A 24458-nucleotide genomic window follows, 5' to 3' on the forward strand; every position below is an offset into this window, starting at 1 on the left:
TTGAATGATGACTAAAGCCTAGCATGAGGCATGCTGCTTTGGGAAACCCAATGACTTAATTAGGACAAATTCCTCTTCCTAGTGTAGGGTATATTCTGAAAGAGCTCCATTTTACAGTTGGTTCATTCCTTGGCTTTCTGGACAGAAAGCTCCTTTAAGAAAGCAAAACAAAAGAAAAGCAAAGTTTCTAAAATAAAACCTCATTCTTGCATATTCTGTTTGGCATCTGGACATCGTGGTGCTCACCAGAGACTGAATGGCATCTGGATGGGGAGTTGGGTGATGGCACAATTTAGGGAGACTCATCCAGCTCGTCCACCAACTGAGCTCAGTTGTGATAGCTAATTTTATAGGTCAACTCGACTGCCCGAGGGATGTCCAGGTAGCTGCTAACACATCTCTGGATGTGCCTGCCTGTGAGGGGTGTTCCTGGAAGGTCAGCATTTGATTCACCAGGATGAGTAAATATCCATCCTCTTCAATGTAGGGGGCATCATCTGATCCTTTGGCGGCCCAGACGGAACAAGGCAGAGGAAGGGCAAATGTATGCGTTCTGCTGGAGCTGGGAGGTTTATCTTCTGCTTTCAGAAGATCTCTCTGGAGATCTTGGTTCTTGGGCCTCTGAGCTTGGACTGGAAGTTAAGCAATCAGCTCTCCTGATTCTCAGGCCTTTGCACTTGGGACAGAATTATACCACTGGTTTTCTTGGTTTTCTAGCTGGCAGATGGCAGGTTCTGGGACTTCCTGACTTCCATAACCATGAACCAATTCCTGCCTCTTCTTAAGTGTACCTTATTTAGGTATTCTATTGGTTCTGTTTCTCTGGTAAACCCTAACACCCCAGTGAATGATAGAAAATTCGTTTCTGCAGGGTTCACTTCAAGTCCATACAGTTTATAAGTGAAAATCCCTCCATTCCTCGCAATTTTTTCCCAGTTCTGAATAGCTAGGTCACCAGTAAAGGTAATTCACCAGTAATACTAATTCTATCCTTTCTCTTTATATAGTTTAGAAAGCAGTTTCATCTAAATAATTCTTTGTTTCACATCCTATAAACATGCTCTGAGCATCCAGTCAGTAGAACTGCTAAGATGCAGGTCTTCTATGCTGGGGCTCCCCATCCCCCCTCCTTCCTCCTGCTCCCCGTGGCACTAAGAAGTTAAAAAATTCAGAGCAGAAGGGATGTTAAATGCCACTGAATTCCACCTCCCCATTTTATGGATTCAGGGAGCTGAAAACCGAAGACGGTAAGTGCCTTGTCAAGGAAAAGCGCCGGTTCTTCTGCCAGCTGCCCCAGTCCCCCAGACACCATGCCCTGGTACACCAACACCCAGTCCTCGAACCCTTGGCTAAATGGCTAGGGAGAAGTCGAGGAGCTTATTCAGTATTTTGCTCCATAAACTCAACATGTGCCCACTCAACAGGGACAAGCTGTATTTCAAGAGGATCAGGGTCATTTTCAGCACAAGTTCATACAAAAAGATTGCAAACAAGTAATATGTGAAAATCAAGAGGATTTTATTGATTTTTTAGGTTCTTGGAGAAAACCATTCACATGTAAAAGTTTGACATTTGCTATGAGATTTATTCACACTTTATTTTATACATAAGTTCTTTAATTTGGGGGTCAGACAATTTTTCACTTCAACAGAACTTTCACGTGATTACAGTCACAAAACAGGCACACTATATTGAAAAACTAAATCAAACAGAGCTCGACAAAATATGCACTTTATTCCAACTTGAATCTCAACATGCACCACCCCTCATATATGATCTTGGAAGTATCTGCTGTGAGCTTACTAAAATATTAACTACAGAATGTCTGAGGTCACAAATGATTGTTTACAAAATAAAACCTCTTTTCCTAGTGCTACTCATTTTATTATAGAAAAATATTACCAATAAAAATTAGTGCTTTTCAAGATGTTCATTTCAAAATCACATATGATACACAGGTTCAAGACATTATTTCCTCTCACACAGAGCTATCACAGTACACTCTGTGAAGACAATTACTGATTAAATGTATGTACCTTAGCAACCACTTAGTAATGACATGTCGTTTACTACACCAACTGATTAAAAAGGAGAATGAATTAAAACATTTTCAGGTATTGGGTATGCTCTTAATTTGTTCTGAGTCTGAGGCTCAGAAAAACTGCTGGAGTAACATGACAAAATTTATATTTCTTCCTGATACAAGAAATTTGTCTAAAAAAATCTGTAATTATAAAACAGATTTGCTTTTAATAAAGAGGTTGCTAGCTTTTTTTTCATGGTTATGTTCCTATTTGGAGAGGATTCAAATTTTAATTTGGGCCCTCTTTTTCCAGAGGGTGGAGAGGGGTGGCTAGAAGTATAAGGTGTATTCGACAAACACAGGGATGTTTCCACTGTTACAGTCAAAATGTAATAGTTTCCTTTCTTGTGATTATGTAAATTTTAAAAAGAAAAGAGGTCTCATAAGCTATATACAGCAGTTTACACTTCAGTGTTTTTTCACTTGATATACAATTAAAATTAATTTATGACAAATACTTGTCCCATAAATTTATGTAGGCACGTCTAAAATCTGTTTACTGGAGGGGTGAGGTCTTCAGTGGGATCATGATTCTGGATTCCATTTCCTGAATGAGTGGGACTGAAAACAAGGATAAAGATTATTACGCTTGTTCTTTTCTTTCTTTTTTTTTTTTTTAAAGATTTTATTTATTCGACAGAGAGAGAGATCACAAGTAGGCAGAGAGGAAGGCAGAGAGAGAGGAGGAAGCAGGCTCCCCGCTGAGCAGAGAGCCCGATGCGAGACTTGATCCCAGGACCCTGAGATCATGACCTGAGCCGAAGGCAGCGGCTTAACCCACTGAGCCACCCAGACGCCACGCTTGTTCTTTTCTAAACAGATTATGGTAAATGTACAGTAACAAACAGGTTGCAGAGAATGTTCAGAAGACATGCTGCTTGGAATCAGAACAGACTGGAAAACAAAGGACTGATCTCAGGGAGATAAATACATAGGCTAAGGGTAGACCAGTTAATGTCCCAGGAGATGTTTTTAAAATTAAAGCAGATTCTGTTTGGAGATCTGTTTCATTTGTAGAAACTTAGGAAAGTCCCTGTTGTAAGAAAAATGATGCTTTCTCAAAAGGCTGAGAAGTCTGAGCTAAATAAAGTTATATAAAACGAAGTAATACTGCTTGTAACTACAGACAGCACTGAAACCCACTGCTGAGTAAACTATGCCTCTTGGAACTAATGAACGTTTAAGAATAAGCAAATCATCCAATACAATTACATGATGTTTTGAACCAAAAGACAAGATAACACTTATTTTCTAGAACAAATTACTCTTTGATTTTCTTAGTAGTGTATGGACTTAGGCACTTACCTGACATGCAACATGACTTGTACTTATAACCTGTGTCCACGTTACTGGGTTGTATTCAGCCCAACTGTTCTTATAAAAAATCAAGCCACCAGGATTTCATAGTATATATGTATGTGGCTATCCATGCAAAATGTCAAATTAATTTTCAAAATTACTTTTAATTGCTGTACTAAATTATAATGTTTTTGGGAATAGATAACTTTGATGAGAAAGGGAAAGCCCAGAAAAATATTGTGTAATAAATATTCAGAGAATATTCAAATGTACAAAAAAAGGGGGAATGATGTAAAATTTATAACATACAAGGATCTGAAAACTGTACCAGACAATACTTGCTTTTTAAAAAAGATTTTATTTTATTTTTTTAAAAGATTTTATTTATTTATTTGACAGAGATCACAAGTAGGCAGAGAGGCAGGCAGAGAGAGAGGAGGAAGCAGGCTCCCCGCAGAGCAGAGAGCCAGATGTGGGGCTCGATCCCAGGACCCTGGGATCATGACCTGAGCTGAAGGCAGAGGCTTTAACCCACTGAGCCACCCAGGCGCCCCTAAGATTTTATTTTTAAATAATATCTACACCCAAAGTGGGGCTTGAACTCACAACTTTATGAGATCAAGAGTCACATACTCCACTGACCGAGCCTGCCAGGCGTCCCCCACACATACTTGAAAGAAGGAAAGTTCCTTATTGAAAACAAGGCATTAAAGAAAAATCTGACTCTTCTCCATTAAAGAAAAATCTGACTATTCTCCATTCCCCCCAGCCTTATGAGTCACCATCCTAGAGCAATATACTATTAAAAAAAAAAAAGTACATATTAGCCTTGAAGGGAAAGAACATAAAACAGTTAAGATGAGAAGAATGACAAGTTTTATGTTTATGAAAATATTACCTGTATAATATACCAATTCTTCCCAGCCATGTTTATGCCACGCTGCATTCCGTATATCTTCCCTGGTCTGAAGATCCTTGTAAGCTGAAAAAGAACCACACAGAAGCAAGGCTTAAACCAAAGAAAATGTCCTGTATTCCACTAGTATGTCCGTCAAGTACTGGGTCAGCTGCTCGGCTAGTTTTCTCAAAAAGACCACTTTGGGGATTTAACACTAAGCTGAGATCACTATAAGCTGGTTACTCTGAGCAAAATCATTTAAGCCTTGTGAGAAGTAAAATAGCTCTCTTAAGTTTGACAGTCTAGTTGATCCAAGACCTATCTTTCAAACCAAGTGAATTTCTTCAATAACATGTTAAATTCATAATCAAAACTGTCACACTACAGATAAATAATATTCAATTCAATTTTGCTCAACATTTCCAAAGCACTACAACGATGTGCTCACTGCAGCGGAGGGTAAAAAGACTAGTAAAGGCAAAGAACACGGTGGTCTCCTTGAGAACAGAGCAGGGAGGAAAGCTGCGGGAGGTGTGATTTGACCAGGTGCTCCTTGAGCCTGGTTGAAAAGAATGTCATCGACAGGAACAGAAGAGAAAGCTCCTCCAGGTAGAGAGAAGAGGGTCAAAAGCATCAGGTCTTCGGTGTCACGTGGTACAATTCAGGGATCTCATCCGGATGCCTTGATTTCTGATTCCCGATTCCCCGGGCTAGGCAACCTCCTTCCAACCACTCACCAGGGAAATACCTCTGAGGCATTTTGACAGGGGTGTGTCAGTGCATCTCTAAAGCTTTTCACCATCGCAAATTAAAACTGTACCCACTGAACACTAACTCCCCATTCTCCCTGCCCCCCAGGCCCGGGTAACCTCTACTCTGCACTGTCTCTATGAATTTGCCTCTTCTAGACACCTCGTATAAGGGAATTTAATGTTTTCAAGGGTTATCTGTGTTGCCATATGGACTGGCATTTTGCTCCCTCCAGACGGATAAATACGTACATACCACATTTTGTTTATCTGTTCATCAGTCTATCCACATTTGGATTTGGGGAGGCTTTTATTTTATTACTGGTTTTTTTTGTGTGTTGTTGTTGTTGGGGAGGCTTTTAACGGTGGGAGGCCCTTGAGCGTGGACGTATTGCGGAGGGAGGGAGCCTCCCTCCCTCGGTGGTGGTGAGCAAACGGATGGGGTGGTGGTGAGCAAATGGATGCAGCGAGGCGTTGAGGTGAGGAAGGAGCGCACCAAGCGTGCAGGTCAGAGGAAGAGTTGCCGTGCTGTGGAGAGATCTGCTTTGGAGTTGGACGTGCTCAAGTCTGAGCCTAGTGCAGTGACTCAACGGCTACAGATTCTCGCTGATTTATTTATCTGTGAGTCACAGATACCTCGCTGTGGCACACGGCTGTAAGGATGAAGGAGAATGATGCTGGAGGGGCTGGGTCAGTGTGGTTCTCTAAGAAGTACGGCACAGGGAGGCAAGGTTTTGGAGGCAGGCAACTGAAAATTCAATTCTGCCTGTCTCAGTACTTTCTCCAACAAAGTAGTGAGCAGGCAGTGGACATTTGGCACACTAACTGGGGACAACAAAGGCAGGCAGAGAAAGGCACTGCCTAAGAAAAGACACGATCACAGACACGGCCTGGTGGCATGTCCCTCGTACTGGCTCTTCCCTCATGAGACCCGTCACCGCTCTGACACAGCAGGCAGACAGGTGCCGCCCTTGGTGGGACGCGGCAGGTCAAACCAATGCCTCAGTTAATGAATATGGTCCAGAAACGAGTTATGCTTTTCATTTCTTTTAAAAGTGGTCCCCACACCCAGTGTGCAGCCTTTGGAGGGCTTGAGCTCACACCCTGAGATTAAGACCCGAGATGAGATCAAGAGTCCGACGGGTAACTGACTAAACCACCCAGGCATTTTAACTTTAATGAACATACACACATGTGCCCCAAATGACCAAGTTGTTACTCAGACCTGGCTCCCGTTCAATCGGGGGACAGGGACATATAGCCTCAAATGACGACCTACCTGGTATCAGGCTCTGGGGGCTCAGGAGGAGAGGGACAGTCACTGGGGGGCGAGGGGGCACATCTGAGTCAGGCCCTGAGAGGCCAGACCAAAGTGAGCAGTGACGGAAAAGGTGACAGGAGAAGGGCCTCCAGAATGACAGTCTCAGACACAAGGCAGGCAGTAAGTGAGCACGTGGGGACCTGCCTCTCTGGATTGAATGTGGGATAATCCGTGAGGAGCCACGGAAGTGTCTAGAAAGGGATGGCAGCTTTATCATCTTCCCTCTCCCATGGCTGCTCACTTCTCTTGCTCCTCTCACCATGATCCCCACTCTGATGTCAGCCTCTAACACACCCCAAGTCTACGGGCCTTTCACTGCTGACCTCTTTCCTTCTAGACAGCCCAGCACTTAACTTTCTGTGTTTCAGTTTGCTGCAGTGTTTAAAGTTACTGATGGGGGATGTGCTGTGTCGCCTGGTATAGCTTATTTGGTAACAAACTCTGAAATCCTAGTAACACAAAAATGAAGGAAAAAGTTACATACCCCAAAGATGATGGACCATGTATAGCTGCCCAATCTGAGAGAAGAATCCTCCCACCGCTTCACTACCGTCCTGTCTGAAGCGAATCGCACGAGCCCTGTGAGGAAGAATGACAACGCTCAGGTGCTGAGCCAGGTGTGCTGGAACAATCCGATTCTCTCCGCCCTCAGAGCAAGTGGTAACCTATCAAGACTAAGTGGTTTTTAGCTACCAAATGCAACTGAAAATTATTTTAATGTGGATAACATATCTAAGTGCAAATGTACTTTTCTGTAGCTTTAACAGTTATTTTGGGGAGAAGTGGACAGTAATTAATGACTCTTAAAATCAGTGCTTGATAATACATTAGTCAAGAAAATTGGCCGAGGTTAGGACCCATCAACTTAGAAAGAACTGCTTCTCCAAGAACATGCTGAGAGAAAGCTAGAGAAATGTGGATGCTAGAACACTCAAGATGCCGAAGGTACTGTGTCTTAGGGAGACAGGGACTGCTCCTGGAGAATGGGGTTTAAGAGAGAGATGAAGGGAGCACACCTTCAAAGCAGCTGCAGACCCAGGAATTCTGGAAAACACACTGAATAACCACGAACGTGGAGCTTCCTGGCAATCCAGTGTCACTATCAGAACGGAAGCTGCCTTGTGGTATTGTCATGGTGTTGCCCTATGATGACAGACGGCAGCTACACTCGGGGTAAGCAGAACATAATGTACAGACTTGTCAAATCACTGCTGTATGCCAGAAACTACTTTAACATGTGTGTCGACCATATTTCAATAAAAAATGGAAACAACCCCCCCCTGCCTTTTTTTCTTTTTATCAGAACAAACCATCAGGAAAATTACCAAATGGCATTCCTAATTTGTGGAAGAACATGTATATACATGTGTCCATGTGCATGACATGGAATTGTGATTAAGTTGGCTAAAAACCGGCACTTGTCTTCAACATTCCTTTTTAAGATTTCCTACTGCAAAACCCAGCTCCTTAAACACCTTCCGTCATATTTGCACAGTACTTTGTTTATCTATGTAGTGATGCATCTGAAATCCTAAAATGGTTTTTAAGAAAAATGTACAGGGGCACCTGGGTGGCTGAGTCGGTTAACGTCACACTCTTGAAATGGACTCAGGGTCCTGCGATCAAGTCCCTCATCAGGCTCCACACTCAGCTGGGAGTCTGCTGCTCTCTCTCCCTCTGCCCCTCCCCTAGATCGAGTGTGTGCCTCCATGCTCTCTCTCTCTCAAATAAAGAAAATCTTTCTAAAAATTTGTTTTCCAAAAGCAGTTTTCAGGAATCAAACTTGAAAATGAAGGAAGTGGCCCGAAGTGATATACATAAGTCACCTGGAAAATAGCTGGGGTGTCTCCAGGGCCCCACACCACAGACCACCCGGTATATTTACAGCAACACTGTCCAGGTTTGGGCCTGAAGTCTGTCACCTCAAGGTACCAGAGTTGACAGGACTTGGGAAGATGGATTTGTTCTAATTAATTTAAAGGAGCTGGAGGCATAAGAACAAGGATTCTAATCTACTCACATATACAGTGAGACAGAACTCTTGAGGGACAAGAGATTTCAGTTGGCTTGACCAGCATTTTCTTGTCCTGGAGGTAAACTTCACAGCAACTGAATTAGAACATCTTGAGACAGTGGTGGGGTACAGATCCCAGCAAGGGCAACCAGGGCAGGAGTGATACACCCAGAATCCTCCAGACTGATCTGTGCATCTCCACTCTCATACCCATGAGCTCCACTCTGAGCGGGACCCACGCTTTCAGGTTCTTCTGTGGTGAAGGAGGAATCTCTTGCTAGTGCCCCCATGGGTTACTCCCAAATAATATTAAATTCTTTAACCCTTACATTCAGAATTAAGTGATCAACAGCTTTATAATAATTATAAATCTGATTGGTAAATTACTGAAATTAAGCAAATCACTTTAATGTGCACTCTAGCTCTAGAGGGAAAAACTGTCTTTCATTGATCGTTATAAATATTCAGCATTATTCATTCCATTACGAATTTTTCTAATTCAGTTACAGGAGGCAAAGAAAACATACTTGCCTTAGCGTGGTAATAATCAGAAGCATGTACTGAAGAGATCACCATCTTAAATAGTTACCTATGTGCCAAAATATAAATTGAACGCTGAACTGGCTTTATAAATACTTAACTGAAGAATCATCTCAGCACTTCTTTGTGAAGTCCACGGCGGGCAAGTCTTAATTAGTAATGTGCAAAAACAGAACTAATGAATGATCCTATTCTGCGGGCAACTAAATTATTACATTTATAAGGCCCCTCCCTAAAAATGATCCCTTAATAAAACGGTGCCTCTAGTAGTGGTATCCAATTAAATAGGTATGTCTTAGTTTTCAAATTAAAAAAACTTCTAACTTGCTTTATGTAGCCTTTGATGACCCAAGAAGAAAAGATTTATTAGAAATAAGAATCACGGGGGCCCCTGCTGGCTCAGGCTATAGAGCATGTGACTCTCGATCTCTGGGTTGTGGGTTCAAGTCTCATGCTGGGTATAGAGATTACTTAAAAGAAAATCTTAAAAAAAAAAAAAAAATCCAGACCTGTTTTTTGGAGCTAGAAGAGATCTTAGTTCAAAGCAAGAAATTTCATTGCTGAAAAAAGAACACGTCTAAGCTGAAAGTAAGTAAAAAGTCACAGGTTTTCATTTAAAGATAAGGAAGGCAAGGGGTTAATGTCTGACTAATGGCCAATAACCTACTCTTCTATCCCTCTTAATTCCTGAGGTTTTATATTATTATAACTTCTATTTGTTTTTTCCTCACAATAGGATTTTAAAAAACTATATAAAATGATGGTAAAAGTTGGTGTTTTGTGATAATGCTCTTGAGCCAGCTTCTTATGTTCCACCATCCAGTTTAACATAGCTGTTAAGATGGAAGAAATGGGGCGCCTGGATGGCTCGGTTGGTTGAGCTACTGCCTTAGGCTCAGGTCATGATCCTGGAGTCCCAGGATCAAGTCCCACATTGGGATCCTGCTCCACAGGAGTCTGCTTCTCCCTCTGACCTTCTCCCTCTTCATGCTCTCTCTGTCTCTCTCTCAAGTAAATAAATAAAATCTTAAAAAAAAAAAAAGAGATGGAAGAAATGGAGAGTTTTATAGTTCAGGCCAGGGCTGGCAAAACAGATCCTCAGACTAAATCCCACACCAGAGTGAATTGTTTTGGACACAGAATGGTCCACAAACCCTAAAATATTTACTAACTGGTCCTTTACAGAAAAGCTTGCCAACCCGTGATTTTAAGAAAATATTCTCTATTCCTAATTTTTAAAGTGTCTCTTATTAGAAGTTAGTGTTTAAATAAAACTGGTGTTGAATCTTACCAAATGTCCTTTGAACATGTACTAAGATGATTTTTATACTGTTAATTTGTGCCCATTAAAACACTCTGGCCACTTAGATTTTTAAAACATCAATACTTGACATTTTCATACATTTCAGATCTTTTCAAACAGAAATGACCACCACAGAAACAGAGGAAGCTCCCTTTGCATTCTTCCCCCCCCCCCCCACGTCCCCGGACTAGTTACCACTTTTTGGAAGCAGTTACCTCTCCTTTGAAGACCGTCTTCCTGTCCACGGTTCTATATTTCTACTTCATATGTGTGTATCCATGAACAGTAATTATATCTTTTTCATAGAACTCGTTTATATCACTCTCTTGATCATTTTAAAATTGTACATATTCTCTAACTAGCTCTTTCTCCTCAACTTGGCTTTTCAATATTACTGCATCTGCCAATCTGTTTCACATTCGCCACCGTGTAGGATTCTACAGCACGAATTTACTACAATCCATTTCCCTCAGACACATAGGTTGTTCACAGGTTTGGCAATTAACCTTTTCTTCATGTGCAACCACGAGTTTCTGCTGTCTGTTAAATGTTTACCAACCGCCCAGGATGGGCCAGGCCTTGTAGACAGTGTCAGGGACTGGAAAGTGGAGCGGCTCCTGGGCTGACAAGTGCTCTAACAGAGGCGTGGAGGCAACGGGCTGGGGTGCAGAGGCCACACACCAATTACACACTTGACTGTGTTGTATCTATCAATTTCCTTATTGTGAATTACCCTTGGATTCATGGTATAAATTCTCTTTAGCGAGGCGTGTCATTAGCAGCTTCACTGAGGTATATTTTATAACCTATAAAATTAAATTAGATGTATAGTACTTTTTAAAAAAAAAGTAAACTTACAGCCTTGTGCAATCATCACTTAAGCTAGGATCCCTTGTGCCCATCTGCAACATTTTCTGTTCCCACCTCCAGCCAAAAGAAATCACTCATCCTTCCGTCTCTATAGATTAGACGTTTCTGGACATTCCATACATGTGGACTTCGAGCACTTATCCATGGTTCACTCCTTTTCATTGCTGAGTAGACCCCCACACGGACCACCACGGCTTGTTTATCCGTTCCTCTGCTGATGGGCATTTAGGTTGTTTGCACTACTTGGTTATTATGAGAAATGCTATCTATGATCACGGATATGAATCTATAAGGATGCATGCTTTCATTCTCTTCGAACAGAACTGCTGGGCCATATTGTAATTCCACGTGTAACATTTTGAGTAACTGCTTATTTTCCCAAGTGCCTGCACCATTTAACATTCTCCCCAGCAATGTATGAGGGCCCCAAAGCATTCCCAACCTCACCAACATTTGTTACTATCTGTCCGTTTAGCCACAGCACTCTGAACATGTGTGGAGTCTCATCTCTTGTGGTGTTACTTTGCATTTCCCTAACAACTGAGAGGGCTGGGCACTTTTCATGTGCTTATTAGCATTTATTTATACATCTCCTTTGATGAAATGTCTATTCAAATCCTTTGCCCACTGAAAAACATTTTTTAACATTTATTTTATGATTATTATTTTTTACTATTAATTTATTGTATCATTAAAAACACGTAACATTAAACTTATCTCAGCCACTTCACAGTTCAGGACTGTCAAGTACATTCACATTGTTGGGCAAGAGATCTCCGGAACTTCTTCATCGTGCAAAATTGAACTCGATACCCACTAAATACCAAGTTCCCTTCACCAGGACCCTGGCAACTATTCATTTTCTGTTACTGTGATTTTGGCTACTTTAGATACTCATAATAGCGGAATCATATAGTATTTGTCCTTTTATGACTGGCTTAATGTCCTCAAGGCTCATCATATTAGAGCACATGGCAGAATTTCCTTCTTTAGAAGGCTGCATAAGGGGCGCCTGGGTGGCTCAGTGGGTTAAGCCGCTGCCTTCGGCTCAGGTCATGATCTCAGGGTCCTGGGATCGAGTCCCGCATCGGGCTCTCTGCTCAGCAGGGAGCCTGCTTCCCACTCTCTCTCTCTCTCTCTCTCTGGCTGCCTCTCCGTCTACTTGTGATTTCTCTCTGTCAAATTAATAAATAAAATCTTAAAAAAAAAAAAAAAAAAAAAAAAAAAAAAAAGAAGGCTGCATAATATTCCTTTATGTGTATATATAAGATTTTCTTTATCCATTCATGTGTCAATGGATATCTGGGTTGCTTCCACCTCTGGGCTACTGTGACTAATGTTGTAATGAACAGGAATGTGAAAATACCTTCTTGAAATGCTGCTTTGAATTCTTTTGATTACATACCCAGAAGGAGGGTTGCTAGATCATATGATAATTCTATTTTTAGTGTTTTGAAGAGCTGTTGTACTGTTTTTTCCTAGTGGCTGCAACATTTTACATTCTTACTGACAATGTACAAAGTCCCAATTTCTCTGTATCTTCACCAACACTTGTTATTTCCCGTTCTTTTGATAATGGCCTTCAGAGAGGGTGTGAGATGGTATCTTATTGTGGTTTTGATTTGCATTTCTCTTATGATTAATGATGCTGAACATCTTTTGGCTGTTTGTGGATATTTAGAGAACTGTCTATTCAAATTCTGTCCATTTTTAACTGGGTTATTTGTCTTCTTATTATTGAGTTGTAGGATTTTTTTTATATATGTGGATACAAGTCCTCTATCAGGTATGATTGGTAAAATTTTCTCCCCGTCTATGACTTACTTGCCTTTTAATTTTAAAATGATGCCCTTTGAATTATAAAAGTTTTTAATTCTGATGAGTTATAATTTATCATTTTCTTGTGTGCCCTGTGGTTTTGGAGTTACATCTAAGAAATCTTTGCTTAACCCTAGATCACAAAGATTCTCTCCTGTGTTATGGTTAATTTTGGTATATATGTGAGACAGGGCTCTAAATTTATCCTATTGCAAAGATATTCAGTTATTTCAGCACCCTTTGTTGAAAGGCTATCTGTCCCCACTGAAATGACTTGGTGCATGGACTGAAAGCTAATGAAGTCATGTATGTGAGTTTCCTTCTGAACTTGCACTTCTGTTCCATTGATTTGCATGCCTGTTCTTATGCTAGTACCACACGGTCTTGAATACTCTAGCTCTGTAGTCAGTTCTGAAATTGAGAAGTGTGAGTCCTCCAGCTTTGTTCTTCTTTTTAAGGTTGTTTTAGCTGTCCTGGGTCCTTTGCATTTCTGAAGCCTTGCTGGGGTTCTGACTGGGATTGTTGTGAATGTATAGATCAGTTTGCGGAAAAACTGGTACTTTGTTACTTAAATGAAGGAAAAAAACAACAAGCAACTGTGTTATTGTGGTGTTGTGTGTGTGACAAAGACATTTCAAAAAAAGTAATATCCAAGAAGAATATGAAATAACCTAATGCAACAGGGGGGGTTTATTTAAAAAAAATATATATATGTGTGTGTGTATGTGTATATATATATATATATATAACACGTTATTCAGGATTTACCTTCAAATAGTCTGGGTTGGGAGAGTCAGACCTAAGCAAGACTGGCCAGGTGTTGGTAACTACGGAAGCTAAGTCACGGGCATGGAAGGTGGGGAGATTCATGGGGTTATTCCCTCTAGTTGTGTGTATGTTCAAAAAAATTTCATAACAGAAACATCAAATAAAACAGTCTAGTATCAACTCATGGCTTTATACCCAGATTTTATTTCTGGAATTAACTCTATAACCTAAAATAATCTATTAGTAAGATTACAAACTCACCATTTGGTAATATACTCACCAGTAATTGCCCCATTCTATCATAGTTCCTGGCTGAAAAGAGATTTGGATTTTGGTTTGTTAGTTCTGTGAATACATATGGAAATAGTAGTATAAAAAATATCAAATGACAAAACTAACTTAAAAATAGCTTTTAATAACATGCAGTATAATGTTAAAAATGTAACAAATTAATATTATTTACCATGCTCATATCTATCCCATAGTGGAAGTAATGTTCTATTCTATTTCAAGTAAGAAGGCAGTATTTACAGTAAAGCATCCAATTATGGTTATCAAAATCATAGCTAGGTCCATTCTCCAGATGTACTGAACTCATGATTAAATTGTTGGCACCCATTCAGACTTTATTGTGAAATTTAAAAAAAAATTCAATTTACTGAATCACTATATTTTCCAGTATAATGGTGAGTATTAGACTACTAAGATCTACTACTGATATGTACTCCTTTTAACAATATTGCCATGTTGCTATCTGGGGCTTTCTTTCTAGTAGTGCTCAGTGGGGAAGCACCATGAAAGGCTTACAAAATATTCCCTTCGACTCTTAACAGTGCTGTGTGACTTATTCAGCGGGGCCACATTTATTAGTGGCTCTAGTTCAATTACAGCAGATGCTATAAATTGCAGCTAGTCCTGCATTTAAGGTCTTTCCTCTTAAAAACCGCTATGCTAGATGGAAAAATGTCAAATAATAAACATTATACATAAGATTATAAAAAACAAAAGAGCATGGCAGAAGAGAAAGAATATGAGAAAAGAAGATAAAAAAGGAAAGAGGAGAAGGACTGGACAGCAGAGAAGACAAACCAATCAAAATATTATGCCAAACAAACATCACAAAATGTAAACTCAAGTTTTGTTTTTGGCACTAAGGGGTGCTCACGCCTCCTCACAGAAGAATGAGGGCTGTTACCCGTATTTCAGTACTCACTCGGAGCTGGTAAGATCTGAGTTCATATATATTAGGTCCTGACCGTGGCACAGGCTCATTCCAGAAACTGAACTCCAACAGCAGCTGATTCTTCCTAGAGAGAAGCATGTTGCTTCTTGCCTTGCGGAATTCCACAAATTCCTTTGAGGGAAACAAAAAATGTGCTCATGATATCCTCTGATAGTTACATAGAAACCCACGTTAGTATCATTTATATTCCTCCCATGATAGAAAGCTACCATAAAAAGGGTCCCAGGTGGCCCGAGACAGCCCTGGTTTACAGCTTGTTGAGCCAGCATAAAAATTATAAGCACTCACTTTCACTCTCAAAAGTGTCCAGAGTTAGATGACCAACTACATGGCCATCTCAAGTACTCAGGTAAGAGTGTAAGCAAATTCAATTCCTACAGTTTTAAGTTCTCCTGACAGTGACTGACAACATATCAATAGAAGTGACATAGGATTACAGAATACCAGATGGTCCAAAAGCCACTTAGGTTTGGACTGGGAATCTACACAAAAGGTTTTCTTTCCAGTAGTGTGTGGCTGTTCAAATTCTCTTCATCGACCTGCACCTATCACTGAAGGGATAGGAAGGGGAGGGAAGTCGCTTCCCAAAGCAGCTGTGTGTTAGGTAACCCACGGCTCACTGTGTCTACCATGCTGACTTGCTGGCGTCGAAGTACCGGCTCACCAGTTTCAAAGCATAGCCGACTTCTATAGTAAGAACTGTTATGTTAATAGTATTATAGCCTGTTAATTAGTTCCAGTACAGCTTCAAGAATCCAAACAATAAAACTTTTACTACAAAAAAGTTTATTGGGGCGCCTGGGTGGCTCAGTGGGTTAAGCTGCTGCCTTCGGCTCGGGTCATGATTTCAGGGTCCTGGGATCGAGTCCCGCATTGGGCTCTCTGCTCAGCAGGGAGCCTGTTTCCCTCTCTCTCTCTCTCTCTGCCCGCCTCTCCGTCTACTTGTGATTTCTGTCTGTCAAATAAATAAAATCTTTAAAAAAAAAGTTTATTAATGTTAAAAACTGAGGACAGAAAAGAGTCATTTAATTCTATACTATCATTTATCATTAGTCTGAATAAATAAACATTTTTCAAAATCATACCCGATTTTCTCTGAGTTTACTCATGACCTCTGTGAGGGCTGGGTAGCCTCCTTCATACCTCCAGAGGTGCACTGAAATATATTTTAAAAGAGAACATACATTTAGGGTTTCATTAAACTCTTCCCTTGAAAACAGTCTCCACACACACGTTAACACAACACGAAACTATAATGGGCTGTGCTGCATACGAGTGACACCATAAATATTCAATAATGGATTCAAATTTAAAGAAAAAAAAGTAGTTTTTTGAAATCAATTACTGGAGAAACTATTTTAAACATAAAACTAGACAGACTTGGAGAGCTTTGATTATAAAGACAAGTATTAAATTAAATATTATTTAAGTCATTGACAGGAAAGGCATAGGGAACAAGCGTTTATTCCAAAGACGTCTGCTTCCTACCAGCTTGATCCTGCTCGCCATACCACGTGTTCCAGGTCCCCACCAGAGTACAAGGGTAATGCTTATCTTCATGAATCTTTGGCAACACCTCTTGACTTAAAGAGAAGAAACAGCAACACTAATTACACAACTGACAAGATCATACCAGGTGGACACATGATCAGCAACAGGGAGAAGCCGTCTACTCTGTTCTGACAACTAACATCACAATACATTTATGATAAACCTGTGTTTAGAATTACCCTTTTAGCTACGTTCTACTCTATCATCCCCCTTATCAGAGACTCAGGTTTCCGTAGTCCAACTACCTAGAACAGCTGGAAACAACTGCAGTGATAAAAATGGATAAGGAAGAGCCAAAGGTCCCAGCATTCCAGGAACTACATGGGTCTACCATTTGCTATTTCAGGAAAAAGAAAATGAAGTACTTAGGAATGGTGAAGTTTCTAAGAGCTAAGTTCTGCTAGTTCCCAAGATAGGAAGGAGAGAAACAGGAATAGAAAAAGAGCACAGAAGAAATAAGAGAAGGAAGTGATGTTTAAGACAGGGGACAACAGAAGCGGCCCGAGCAGGTAGAGGTGGCCGGGGCAGAGAACAAGTTGGCTCTAAGGAGGGAGGAGGAAGACAGAGCTGGAACCCAATAGCCTGGAAGCAACCCAGCTCTAACAGTCCCCGAGGGAATCAGAAACCAAATTAAAGATACAGCGTGGAGCATAACTAGGTTCTACTCGATTCAACCAGTTGATGGGATTTAGGAAGTATCATACAATCCCATTTTGCATCATTACCAGTGACTGTACAGACTAGCGGCAAAGCCATGATGGTTATGACAGTCTATTAATTTAACAGAGGTGCCAGAGCTTGGCTCCATGGAAACCTTCCTATCGTACAGATTTTAATAGCCAGAGCAAGGCAAAAGGAAGAGACATGACTGTGCCATCCAAAAATAAAAGCTAAAACATGCACATGTTCTGAATAGAAAAACTGTGATGAAAAAATACAATACAGATTCAACAATAAATGCAAAAGGGTATCAAGGCTTGGAAATGGAACCTGTTCGAACTATTTGCTGACACTGAGTGAAAGTTAGTGGTCACTGCCAGAGGCTGAGGCACCACAACTGAGTGTACATGCAGTTAACAGAGAAAAGCCCAGAATGCTCTTCTGTCGAGCCAAATGAAAACCCAAAATGTCATCCTTCAAAAAATACACATGGTGTGATCATTGTACAGGTCAAAAAAGACTTACGTTAGAAATAACACTGGACTGATGGAAATCAAGGGTGGGGAAAGATGGATTATATATAACTACTGGAAACGGATCTCCTTTTTTGTCACAACATGAACAACCCCAAATGAGAGCCAGTGTAGAAGAAAATCTGTAGAGATGACCAATGTGGTGTCAAGACAGGGGCTGGGGCCTGACGGCGAGGCCTAGGGTTTTCACCAATACGGAGTGGTATCTTCTTTGCTGGGGACTCCAAAGCTGCTCTCGGAAGCCATGGCCTTCCTTACACAAATGAAGGCTGTAAGGCAGGTAGTACTTGTACCTAGAACTAGCTGGGTTGGCCAGACCTCATCACTGGGGCCTCTAAAAACTAGGCAGGAGTTAAATCTTTATATACTGGAAACAGTTTCAGAGAAAAGAAAAACTCGATGAAGGAGAAAGCAGAACTCGGGGAGATTAATTTGATAAACTTCTAAGTAATGAATTGGGTGTGGGGTAAGGTACAGGCACAGCCTTGAGGCCAGGAAGGCACTCAACGAGGAGGTTACTTAGAAATGGGGCTCAAGAGGCTGGGAGAAGGAGATGGAGAAGGAAATGGAATAGAACCAAAATGCATGTCAAATGAAGAATGCATAGCTCTTAGCAACCAGTTGCAAAGAACTAAGGAAAAGATTAACTAAAACCATGGTGAGTGACACATGTGGGAGGTAGGAAGTGCCGTGTGATTCCACATGTTGAGTTTGAAGGGAGAGGAAGACATCCAAATGGAAATATGAACACACAGGAAATGAAAATCCGAGACAGGAGATGAAGTGATACAAACAGGACAGGAAGGATAACCCAAGGAAATACTAACATGGACAAGAAATTTCATTTTATGAAAGAAGATTTAGAAATATGCATCTGCTTTGTTTTAGGACATTTTTTAATAAAGAGAACTGTGCTGAGGTGATCAAGAAACACTATGCTAATGTTTTATTTCATGAATCCTTCCCCAAATAAAATAACAAAAAGTTTTTGCATCAAAAAATTATGCTGATTCTGGTGACAAAATTATTTGCTTTCTCATGAAAATAGCAGATGTGAAAGGTAAAAAAATGCTTTTTAATGATGTTTGCTCATAACTGATCATTAAAATACAATTTGTTAGCTTAATCAAGAATGAATGCACTTAATTCTCTTTGGTCTTAAAGTTTACAAATTCTGTAAAAGCATATGCCTCTCATTATCATATGAGAATCTGCCAAAGGGACTTGAATCCTGGTGAATGAAGACTTGAGAAGAAATGGTGGCTATATTCAAATATATATGGGACTTCCATGTGGTGGCTTTAGTGGAACTGGAAACAGTGGAGATCACGGGGATGTCAGTTCTAATTCCTAACACTCAAGTTATCCAGAGATGGAATGTATGAATGTACCTAAACACACCAGTCAGGAAGGTCTGCAGAAAGGACTCAAGCACTGGTGAGTAGATGGACTAGATGGCATTATACAGTTCCTTCCAACCTACGAGTCTAGAACATTCTAATGTCTGAGAGCTTACGTGATAGCTGTGTGAGTCCTTAAAACCAAAATGCCCTTGGCAGTCCCACACAGAGCTCAACTTAAGAGCCTCTGAACATTCAGCTTCAAGAAGAGGGATCAAAGATCCGACTCTGCTATCAAGGGTTAGCTGAACCAACAAATATGCAAATTGTTAATTTTCCCCAAGTAAAGGATAGTTTGGTATACACACCAAATTTTGTTGTATGCTTCTAGGCATTCCGGTTTAACATTGTGAACTGAAACAAAAGAAAATTCAACGATAAACTTATGAACAAAGGGAAAAAAGTCAACTATGAAGATAGCAAACCTATCACTCACACTGCAATTTGTATAGACTGCTTGTTTCCTTTTTGGCTAGAAGATTAGAGTGAGCATCTTTCCTTGGATCAACTTTCCGGACAAATAAGGATTTTAGCCAGCTGTCTTCTCGAGGTCTATTATTAGAGAACGTCAATCTCCTATGGAATAACAAACATAAAAATGTGAGTCTCATTAGCGGAATGAAGATTTCAGCATCTTCAGGTAATGTCACATAGCACACCGTTTTCATAAAATCAATCCATTCAGCAAACATGCCTTGAGCACCTATTCTAGGCACTGTTATAGAACCTAGGATACCAGGGTGCGTGGGTGGCTCAGTGCGTTGAGCCTCTGCCTTCAGCTTGGGTCGTGATCTCAGGGTTCTGGGATCAAGCCCCACATCCAGCTCTCTGCTCAGCGAGGAGCCAGCTTCCCCCTCTCTCTCTACCTGCCTCTCTGTCAAAGAGGTAGAATCTTAAAAGAAAAAAAAAAAAAAAGAACCTGGGATACCACAAAATGTCCACTCTCCATTCTGATAGCACGCAATCGAAATGGCAAAGTGTAAAAGATGTAACTTGTGGTCCTTAAAAGAGAGTTTTAACTTTTTAAAATGTTTTTATTTTTTAAAAGATTATTTATCTATTTATTTATTTATTTGACAGAGAGAGAGAGAGAGAGAGAGAGATTACATGGAGGCAGAGAGGCAGGCAGAGAGAGAGAGGGGGAAGCAGGCTCCCTGTTGAGCAGACAGCCCAATGCAGGGCTTGATCCCAGGACCCTGAGATCATGACCTGAGCCAAAGGCAGAGGCTTTAACCCACTGAGCCACCCAGGCACCCCTAAAGTTTTAAGTATAGTTAGCATACAATGTTGTATTAGTTTCAGGCATATAACATATTGATTCAACAATTCTACACCGTCTGTCAACATTCAGCATTACGACAGTATTATTGACTATATTCTCTACGTTGTAATTTTCATCTCCATGACTTATTTTATAACTGGAAGTTTGTACCTTTTTTTTTCTTTTTTAGATTTTACTCATTTATTTGAGAGAGAGAGAGAGAGAGAGATACTGAATATGGGGAGAGGGACAGAGGGAGACAAAGAACCCCAAGGAGAGCCTGACATGGGTCTTGATCTCATGACCGTGAGATCACGACTTGAGCCCAAATCGGACGCTTACTCAACTGAGCCACTCAGGCACCCCTGGGAGTTTGTACCTTTTAATCCGCTTCACCTATTTTGCCCATCCTCCCTCTACCCACCTCCCCTCTGGTAATCACCAGTTTGTTCTCTATAGTTAAGAGTTTGTTTTTTTGTTCATTTGTTTTGTTTTTTAGATTCCACATGTAAGTGAAATTGTACAGTATTTGTCTTTGACTTATTTTACTTAGCACAATACCCTTCAGTTCCACCCATGTTGTCACATGTCACATGATCTCATTCTTTTTTTTATGGCTGAATAATATTCCATTGTGTATTATGTGTGGGTGTATATATATGTGTGTATCTATATGTAGCATATCTTCTTTATCCATCCATCTATTGATAAACATTTTGGTTGCTTCCGTACCTTGGCTATGGTAAATAATAATGCAATAAACATATGGGTGCACGTATCTTTTTAATTTAGTTTTTTCATTTTCTTTGGTTAAATACCCAGTAGTGGAATTACTAGACTGTGTTATTTCTTTTCGTTTTCCACATAAATTCCTTATACTGTACACTTCATCCTTGTGATTTGTTCATTCCATAACTGCAAGCCTTGCACCTCCTATTCCCCTTGGCATTTCTATTTTCAATGTTTCGTGAACCTTCCATATTGTTTTCCACAATGGCTCAAACCAATTAATATTTGCACCATCAGCGTAAGATGGTTCCCTTTCCTCCACATCCTTGCCAATACTTGTTATTTCCTGTCCTTTCGATACTAGCCACTTTGACAGGTGTAAGGAAAAATCTCATGGTGGTTTTGATTTGCATTTCCCTGATGATTTGTGATGTTGAACATCTTTTCACAGAGTTCATGTTTATCTTTGCCATTTCTGCTATGTGTCTTTCTCTCCTCTAATGCAATTTCTGACATAGAAAAAATACATATGGTAACCTAGAGTAGTCAAGTTCATAGAGAAAGAAACTCGTAGAGTGGTGGCTAGAAGTTGAGGAAGGAGGAGAATGAGGAGTTATTGTTTAATTGGAACAGAGTTTGGGAAGGTGAAAAAGTTCTGGAGTTGGAGGTGGTAATGCACAACAGTGTGAATCTACTCAGTGTTACTGCTGAACTGTACACTTAAATATGATTAAAGCGGCAATTTTATGTTACATACACTCTACCACAATAAATAAGTGTGAAGATATACAGGGAAAATGAAATAAATTCTTTCTTTGAAAAAATTATATTGGGGTGTCTGAGTGGCTCAGTCAGTTAACTGTTTGCCTTCAGCTCAGAAAAGATATATGCACCCCTATGTTCACGGCTGCATTATTTTTTTTTTTTTTTGGTCAGAGAGAGAGCGAGCGAGAGCAAGCACAGGCAGACAGAGTGGAAGGCAGAGTCAGAGGGAGAATCAGGCTCCCCAAGGAGCAAGGAGCCCGATGCAGGACTCGATCCCAGGACGCTGGGATCATGACCTGAGCCGAAGGCAGCTGCTTAACCAACTGAGCCACCCAGGCGTCCCATGGCTGCATTATTTAAAACACCCAAGATGAGGAAGCAACCTAAGTCCTAAGTCCACTGACACATGAATGGATAAAGAGAGGTGGTCTATGTATATGCACATATTGTAACAGACACACATGCGCACAAAAATTATTCAGTCATATAAAATCAATTTTTTGTAAATAAGATTTATTTATTTGTCGAGAGAGCGACCGAGCAAGCATGAGGATCAGCAGGCAGAGGAAGAAGCAGGCTCCCCACCGAGCAAGGAGCCTGGGGTAGGACTCGATCCCAGGACCCTGGGGTCATGACCTGAGCTAAAGGCAGACGATCACTGAGCCGCCCAGAGCCCCAAGATTTTTTTAATAGGACTATATAATTCCTGTTTTTTCTTTATTTTAGATTTTAAGTTCACTAGACAGAAACTGTATTGAAAAATTTTGGGGGGTGGTGGTTAAATAGATTTTAAGACCTTAGGAATAACTGTTATGAATAATGAAGAAAGGGGTCCAATGCAGATTTATAAAAATATCAGCATTAGGGAATTTCATTTAAAATAACAAATATTTACCAAAGCAACCACTTCTAACAGTATTTAATTCCAGAAATGCACAGGCATGCATCATCATGTGTACATACAGATATTTAATTTTTATGACATTTAATTCTTTATAACATTTATTAGTACCTTATTTCCAGTTTTTTTCCTGGTATAGGCAATTTAAGTATCCATTAACAGGGACCGGTGAAATAAATTTGCAATATCCAAAACCATAATAGAAGCAATCATGAAAAAGAATGAAGCAAATCTACATGCACTGATAACCTGGTATTTCTGAAAGTAAATTATGTGGGAAAAGCAGATATAGAACTGTACCATAAATACACAGAGCGAATTGTTAATAGTAGTGATACCTGGGGAAGGTTACTGGATGTGGGGTGGGAGTTTTTTCTTTTCATGTATAGTCTTCTGGACTATTTGGCAAATTTTCCATATATATTATTGTACTTAAAACTAGCTATAAAAGTGCCCATTTAGAGAGTCTTTTATACGAAAGGCACATAGGTATATTGGCAAACTAAATTTGGAAGGGGAAAGACCCTGAAGTAATTTATTTTCCCTCCTCTTTAGAATTTAAGGGGATTACAAATTAATAAATACATACTTCCTGTTAGGCACTGAGTTAGGTAGCCCGTCTATGTCATCTCTTTCAGTCCCCGTACAGCCTAGCAAGGTAGATATTATCACATTTTAAGGCTTGTCTCAGAGAGGTTACATGACATGAGCTAAGACGTGGCAAAATGAAAATATGAACCCAGACCTAACTATAAAGTTCAAAGAACTCTCACTTACGTGGGATGCCTCCCGAACATTCATCTCACCAGTTGAGCATTTTCCCAGGTTTTACTAACACCAAAGGGATTCACTTTAAGGTGGGTAAAATGAGGTAAAGTGTATGGAAACACTCTGTAATCTACGAATGAGCCTAAGAAATAGTCATGGGACACACACAAGAACGCAAGCGGTGTTTGCTTATCGACTTGGGTAGCAATTGTCTTGACAAATAAAATAGAGTCCAGTCCAGCATTACCCCCAGCGGATGGTGGAACACTGAAATCTTTTCTGCGTCAGGTGGCCAAAGCTGACTCATGCACCCAGTCCATCTAGCTGTCCAAGCTGAATCAGGGAACACAGCAGAAAGCAGCCATGCCAACAGCTGTCAGGGTGATAAGATCCGAGCCGGGGTTCTTTTTTGAGAATGACAAACACGATCACCACCACATGTATGTTGTGTGGCACTTTACAGAGTGTGGGTGGGAGGGCAGATCATTCTATAAAACATTAGACTTTATTTTTATTGTATTTTCCCAAAGATCTTATTTTTAAGTACTCTTTATACCCACTGAGGGGGCTAGAGAGATCAGGAGTTGCAGGCCTACCAGCTGAGCCAGCCAGGCGCCCCACAGCACAGCAGACTTTAAATAGAGTCAGCATGAGGAGCCGAGGAGTGCCCCGGTGGGGCAGGCTTCGTGCCCGACTCTTGGTTTTGCCTCAGGTCATGATTGCAGGTGAGACTGAGCCCCGTGGTGGGCTCCACTCAGTGCAGAGTCTGCTGGAGACTCTCTCTCCCTCTCCCCCCTGCATGTTTTCTAAAACAAAGAAATAAATCTTAAAAGAAAATAAGCACTATGTGCCAGGCTCTGTGGGTATAAAGATGAACCAGACGCTTCGCCTGTTCAGTCTCACACCCGGAGTGGTCCCAGATACTACAGACTTACACACACACACACACACACACACACGGTCCAAGATACTACAGACTTACAT

At 40.6% G+C, this 24458-nt stretch overlaps 1 protein-coding gene across 1 annotated transcript in view; it reads right to left on the reverse strand.

The window, feature by feature from the left end:
• Positions 1 to 1497: 1497 nt before the first annotated feature.
• The window catches only part of NIPSNAP2 (nipsnap homolog 2), a 30786-nt gene continuing 7825 nt past the window's right edge, over positions 1498 to 24458 (reverse strand). Inside the window, exons 2-10 of the mRNA XM_059414790.1 lie at positions 19487 to 19626; positions 19359 to 19404; positions 16395 to 16489; positions 15992 to 16062; positions 14877 to 15017; positions 13944 to 13975; positions 6835 to 6929; positions 4281 to 4364; positions 1498 to 2644 (exon numbers count right to left, since the gene is read on the reverse strand). Of these exons, the coding sequence (XP_059270773.1) occupies positions 2580 to 2644; positions 4281 to 4364; positions 6835 to 6929; positions 13944 to 13975; positions 14877 to 15017; positions 15992 to 16062; positions 16395 to 16489; positions 19359 to 19404; positions 19487 to 19626 (769 nt within the window). The 3' untranslated portion in view covers positions 1498 to 2579. The remainder of the gene's footprint in view (positions 2645 to 4280; positions 4365 to 6834; positions 6930 to 13943; positions 13976 to 14876; positions 15018 to 15991; positions 16063 to 16394; positions 16490 to 19358; positions 19405 to 19486; positions 19627 to 24458) is intronic.

This window comes from Mustela nigripes, chromosome 11 (assembly GCF_022355385.1).
Source record: "Mustela nigripes isolate SB6536 chromosome 11, MUSNIG.SB6536, whole genome shotgun sequence".
In the NCBI taxonomy this organism is placed as follows: domain Eukaryota; kingdom Metazoa; phylum Chordata; class Mammalia; order Carnivora; family Mustelidae; genus Mustela; species Mustela nigripes.